General features: G+C 49.8%; 1 protein-coding gene across 1 annotated transcript; it reads left to right on the top strand.

Annotated features, from left to right (window-relative positions):
* Positions 1 to 901: 901 nt before the first annotated feature.
* On the top strand, positions 902 to 3,460 carry LOC149359681 (uncharacterized). The gene is made up of 4 exons (XM_089571810.1): positions 902 to 1,067; positions 1,207 to 1,385; positions 2,232 to 2,327; positions 2,687 to 3,460. Exons 2-4 carry the CDS (start codon positions 1,380 to 1,382, stop codon positions 3,248 to 3,250), a joined length of 666 nt encoding a protein of 221 aa, XP_089427936.1. The 5' UTR covers positions 902 to 1,067; positions 1,207 to 1,379; the 3' UTR covers positions 3,251 to 3,460.
* Positions 3,461 to 6,599: the final 3,139 nt, after the last annotated feature.

The following is a 6,599-nucleotide window of genomic DNA, read 5'->3' as shown; positions in this document are numbered from 1 at the left end:
ACTTTTACGGCTGGGAAATTAAACTCTGCTTATATTTAGATGGTCACTCATTTTCTATCAGTGAGAATTAAAGTTATTGAGCTAAATGCGACGATCCTGTGGCGTCGAGCGAAAATGTTTGCAACCAGACTCCTCCTACTTTATATACAGGCGAGGGTCGTGACGCAACACTGAACTTCACGCTCAGCCTTTGCGTCACGAAAATGCCTAGCTCTGGGAACGGGCAACTTGGCGAGAAAAAGAAAAATTGAACTACATGTGAAACCTGACCCGGTATTCTCTTTCACGAGGTGGCCAAACAGAGCACGCAAACTTCCCTGCCCCCAGCAGTTGACACAAATGGGTCCCACGGTCCCGACTCTGCCGAGACTCTGCTCTTTCACGTCCAGTTTTTAGCGCGCCTTGACACAGGGTTGTACCGACAACAGCAGAAAAAGGAGACAAGAGCTGAACGGCCGATGAAAAAATAAAGTCGACAAAGGTGCCCGGGCGAATTCAGCGGCTCTGGGACGAAATCACTCGACCAAAAGTCACGGACACCGTGAACCGCGGTGAGAATCTAACAAAATACTGAAAAAAGCACTTCCAACAAGCAGCGAGCAGAGAAGGAACGGAAGCGGCGGAAGGTGAGAACGTGCGGCGGCGGCGACGGCGGCGCCAGGCAGCCGGCAGCGCCGGACGCTTTCTTAGCCCAGCAAGCGTCCGGCCGGAGCTGTAGAAAACTCGTTATTAGTTTAACCTGGACACCGATCAAGGAGCCGCTGAGGAGCGGAAGGCGACCCGCGAACAACGGCGCCGGACGGCTTCCGATGACTTCTGGAGCACCGGGCAGCCCGCGTTGTCCTTGAGGGCGGTCTCTCCTCTCGAACACAAAGGAGGCCCGAGCGGCGCATTCCGCTGCCGCCTCTGTCATCAGCCGAGCAGCCAGACAGACGAGGGTCCTATTCTTCGTCATCTGCTCTTGGCCCCGCGCGAACTGGATCGCATGCAGCGCGGGCTCGTGGCAGCGGAATGGCTCCTTTCCGCCGGCTCTTCGGACTGGACGCGCGTACAAAGAAAGTGAACCGGTGTGTCAGCGTTGCTTGCGCGGGGTGGTTGGTGAAGTTAGAAGGGGTGGGGTGGGGGGGAGAGCTAGCATGCATACATGCCCGCGCACTGCTGATAACGGTCACGTGGTGCGCTGTTCTGGCGGGGCCCCCATCGCAGGTCTTGACAGCCGGTTGGGCCTCCTTGTGAGGCAGTCCGCGTTCGCCACGGGAACCGCCAGTATATAAGGGTGGCCGCCGCCCGGACAGAGACATCAGAGCTCACTGAGCCATCTCGGAGTTGAGTCGAAGTCCTCTGGAGTACGTGCACACACACACCACCGACCAGCAGCCATGAAGGTGAGAACGGCGTCCCCGCGGCCGGCCAAGGCGGGCCGTCGGCGAGTCCTAACGTTAGGCGGTGAGGCGAACTCTAGCTCACATCTCTTGTGTCGGGCTCGCTGTTCTTTCGAGTTTCAGATTCGCCGCAAGAGTGCAGTGCGACGTACTGCACAGCTGAGACGCTAAAAAATATTAGCTGCAGAAGCGCAGAAGGTCCTCTGTTGGGCAGATAACCATAATTAAGGAGATTAATTTCAGCTGCATTTGAGATTAGATTCATAAGCCTTCCCATAACTTTACTGGCAGGGATGTCAAGCACCTGAAAACCGATGACAACGATGTCATTATTCTTGCGTTGTCGTCAACTACTATTCATCAAAAAACCATTTCGCATCGTTATGATAATTCATCCGTGCCAATTCTGTGAAATGGTGTTCAGTGTATCACAGGTATATCACCCATCGAGCATAAAGAGATCTCGCGGAAGAAGAAAGTTATGCAGCGAGCAAAGACTGTCACGTTATCGAGTATTTAGCTTCTTTGGTTTTGAATGGTGATGCGAAAAATCCATTGGACAAACATTATGGCATTTAGATGCAAGAGGGCGCTAATGAATACCGCGCGGCGCTCACTCTTCTCGACCTAAACTTGAGACCAACCGCCAACGGCGGAACAATAACGCCAACTAGTCGTCATGGTTTGCAACGAAGAAAAGTCCTTCAGTTATCACTAATTTAAAATGATCACATCGCAGAATCTATTGGATTCTTAAACATTTACACGTCAATAACATTAGACTCAACAAGCTCTAATGGTTTCAAAGTGAGAGCGATGCAAACATTTTCGCTTCATTGCTTTCTCCAGGTATTCATTGTTCTCGCCGTTGTCTGCGCCGCCGCCCACGCCGGCTTCATCGGTGGCGGCCATGGAGGAACTTCGACACAGCACCGCTCCCAAGATGTAAGCATCTTATATAGTACATGTGTAGTTGAAGCCCCAACATGCTGCGATTCTCTATGGTTTCCTCGAATAACAACACATTAACAGTGAGCTCCTTTTGGCGCCTCGTTATTGCTAGCACACAATGGCCAAACATTATAAGTAATCGAGTATGACAAAGTTGCCGAAAACGAACCTGCACATGCTAAATTTTAATTGAGGAATCGAAACAGAGTACAAGGAGTATTATAACCATTTGTAAGGCATCGTAGGGCTCTTAAATCGATCTCACTCATAAAAACTTCCATGTGCTTTTAAAACTCACTCACCGCTCAGGCCCTTTCTTTCTCCGTTTTTCCAACTCATCCGCCGTTCAATAGATCTCCGGGGCCTACAGCTTCGGCTACAACGAGAACCACGCTACCGGCGGCACCTCCCGTTGGGAATCCGGTGATGGCGTGGGCAACAAGAAGGGCTCTTACAGCCTGCGGGGTGCCGACGGCCGCTGGCGTACGGTCAAGTACGTCGCTGATGGCGCCGGTTTCCGCGCTGCTGTGTCCACCAACGAGCCCGGTACCGCCCCCTCTTCTCCCGCTTCCGCCGGCATCAACGCCCCGATCCTCGCCGTTCCCGCTGGACCCTACCATGGCGGCGCCTACGGAGGAGGCTACGGAGGTTACGGAGCCGGAGCCTACGGAGCTGGAGCCTACGGAGCGGGAGCTTACCTCGGCGGCGGTGCCTACGGAGCGGGAGCTGGCATCGGTGCTGGAGCCACTAAGGCGGCTCACGTCTTCGGACCGGCCATCCCTGGAACTGGCTTCTATGGCGGCTACGGCGCTGGCTTCGGAGGCTACGGTGGCTACGGAGCAGGCTACGGCGGTGCCTACGGCGGTGCCTACGGACTTCACGGACACGGCGCCCACGGCGTTATTAAGCATTTCTAAGTTAAATAGCAAAGATTAATAGTAGAAATCGTAGCTTCACCCGCCTAGTTAGTGTTATTTTTGATGCCCTGGTGCCTCGTCGTCGTTGTTGCTCACTGTTCGATGGTCTCCTTGTTTTCCTGTCCTGATCCTTTTGTGCAAAGACTCATGTTCCTATACGCGCATTTGCTCCCTGTCTCACTGCTGCTCAGTTTCGTTTGTTCTTGCTTTCATGTGTTGGCCAAGTAGTGTGTGTTGTCCTTGTTTGAATAAAAAATGTCATGTTGCTGTCTAAGCTTGACTGCTGATCTCCTTCATTGGATTATAACAGCAGGCGGCTCAGTCGCTCCTGGAGTTGTACCCGCTTTAGGCGAAACACCACTACTCACACCCACTTACTACTGCGGTCATTCATTGTTTACCTGCTTGGAAATACAACCAATCCAGCTGGAAACCTTAGGGACCGGATGCCTCTGCAGGATGTATTTGGGAAATACCTCGCTGCTGACTGCGCAAGACGTACCCTTTCCCTGACGAGCCTCTTGAAAAACACTAGGCTTCAATCGACAACTTGGTTGCGGTGAAGTGGTACTTGGAGATATAGAGCGCATGGTAGCACTAATTTAACAGTGAAGTGCTCGTACATGGAAGGTGTAGGAGGAATAACCTTAGCACATATCATGTGTACTTAGTGCACATTATACCATGGCATGTTAAAGGGTACATTTTAGCATTGAGCCACGTCGACTATGACATTCAAAGGGCAGCTTGCGACAGCTAGGCGTAGTTCTGGATGCACATTCATCACTATAAACCAAATCAGTCACTAAACCCACATTGTCTGGTGGGAAGGTTCCGATGGGGAGCTTATGTGCGGTTGTACGTCCAGCTCCAGGATTTAGGGGTTTGCTTCAGACCACACCTCCTGGTGTACGAAGGCAGCGAAGGAATTCAAAGTCATCATTAGAACAGCCACTGGTTATTTTTTATTTATTTCGTTTCACTTACGGCAGCTTGCGTGACGCTATATAGGACACAACGAACAAGGACAACTGCAAACCTCAGCGGCGTATGGCATACTATAAGAGCACCACGCGTCGAGAACGAACTTTTTCTAATGTAGATCCTACGCCAAGATATGGTGCGGACAGTGCATACTATGTTACTCCTTGTTTAGGCGATGCATAAAGCAATTATGCAAAGCAGACATCACAAAGGGGACCCCAGTGTCTCAGAGCTTTTACACGTGGCATTGGACCTATGGACATGCGCTTCAAGACGGCGCGTAAGCGTACCGGCATTTTTGCTTTTCCCTCTCTCATCTCGTTCTTCACTTCTCCTAAGACACGGTTGAAGTTCGCCTCTAAGGGAGAATCAATGAAATTTTTGTTTCTTTGCAACCGAAAGCTTTCGATCTCTCTCGCACGTCATGCCAAGCTTCTCTCTGCTCGCCTTCATCAAGAAGACTGCGCGCAGCACACGCCGTAATTAAAGACGCTGCATGGAGAAAAGTATGCGGTGTTCCGCTGCTCTCATTTCATCTTCAAGCAGAGCAAGGGAACGCTGAACACCCTGCTTCGCGTTTCACTGTAGATTACACATCTGTACAACAAGAAAATTCGTGGTTTTCTTCCAATCAGACGCTCAAAACAAAAGGCGTATAAATTCAAAGCGACTGCCACACTAACAAGGAAATCCTCAATTTATGGGGTGAACGACTTCCTCACTTAGGTTCCAAGAACTTCTTACATGTTAAATGTGCGGAAATGAGACTTGAGAAGAGTGTGTCTTGCGTTTCGCTGGTTGCCATCGAGATGTGTTAATAGCAGGTTAAAAGAACATGACTACAATGTTAATGAGAGCAAATTGGGCCAACTAAGCCAGCACTGTCGCCACTGCAAGATCCATTCTAAGGAACGATCCCGTCCAAAGCTATGCATGCCCCTGTTTGGAAGGAGTCAAATAACCAATCGCCACAATGATAAGCATGTTAAAAAGATTATTGAGGCTCTGAATATTTCACGTGCAGGCAACAAGTGTGTGAGTTCGGCATCCCTGGCACTATCAGCAAAAGAGTTCACTTTCCTAAACCAATGGCAACCAGCCAAAGGCTGAGGTGTATTCCTTGTATCAGCTAACTTGATTACTCTTTCCCATTTCATGCTGTGGTTCCTGTATTTATATGTCGCAACGGCAAGAAATAAACAGTTGACAGTTAGCGCTCGTGTCGTTCTGTGTTCCGCCTTCTGACCTGTCTCGTTACGGGCTACTCTATTATTATTCTGCTAGTCGAAAAGTTAATTATTAAAAATTAATTAACCAGCTTAATAGTTGAGATGATTCACCGGTTTTAATGTGTCCGCCAACACTGGTAATAGTACGCCGCAAAAGCCATATTTTTAGCCCAAAAAGCCTATGTTTGAAAATTTTTGAAAGTGTTCGCTGAAACACCCGGTACTGTTGCGTATTTCTGTCGGAGTTCAAAATAGGGCGCTTCCTAGCATTCACCATCGCTATAAGGAGAATACGTTCCGAAAGAAAAGGGTACGGGGAAAAAGATGGGCTTTCTCACAGCCAAAGCCTGCGGTGCGTTCATTATGCGAGCGTGTTCACTACGCTAGTTTATACGGTCGCTTTTCAGTGTTTCCGAATCTTGTCCTGCCTTTTTAACTGTGTTTACGACGTACTGCGAGCGGGCCACCACCAACTTCATTCCAGGAAGGATGGTAAAAAGGGGTCTTTAATGAGCGCAACCTAGCAAGAAATTGCTTCCAGACCCACAGCGCACGTCCGCTTCCTTGCTAGGTCGTTTCCTTCTTTAGCGCGGCAATCAAAGTGTCGTCATGGATTCAACAATTTCCTTGGTTAGCGACCGCCATGGACCCTATATGTGGCGTATAGGAGCCAGCACAACCATGAGGAAATGGCGAGCACAACACATTCTCTTTTCTACAGCGACATTTTTTTTTTTTGCGCTCCACTTAGCCGGATTTCAGCCGACGCCGTCAGCACTCTTCGCCGTCTAATTGTGCCACGATTTCGGAATGGGACATGCGACCTAGAATTGATACGGCAGTTATAGTGACCGTGTTCTGGCGTATGCAGAAGGGACCCCTACATTACCAGGAGCTCTTTACAACTGTTCTTTAATCTGTCGCAAGCGTGAGTTAAAAAGCTCTGATTAGGTGAAAGCTCCGCCCGCAAAGCGAGTGATACAAGGCGGGTTGCTGCTGTCAAGGTTTCAACGAACGCCTCGAATATTTTCCTTCTTTGCCTGCTGCGTTCGCCTAGGCCAACCTCATTGGGCTGCGTTTGGTTGCGCAATAAATTACTTCCATGAACAACTTGTTTAAGCGGGCTCTCCACTTAA

Source organism: Amblyomma mixtum, chromosome 2 (assembly GCF_055824585.1).
Source record: "Amblyomma mixtum isolate Tamu chromosome 2, ASM5582458v1, whole genome shotgun sequence".
NCBI classification, from domain to species: domain Eukaryota; kingdom Metazoa; phylum Arthropoda; class Arachnida; order Ixodida; family Ixodidae; genus Amblyomma; species Amblyomma mixtum.
This window is presented reverse-complemented; position numbering and strand designations above follow the sequence as displayed.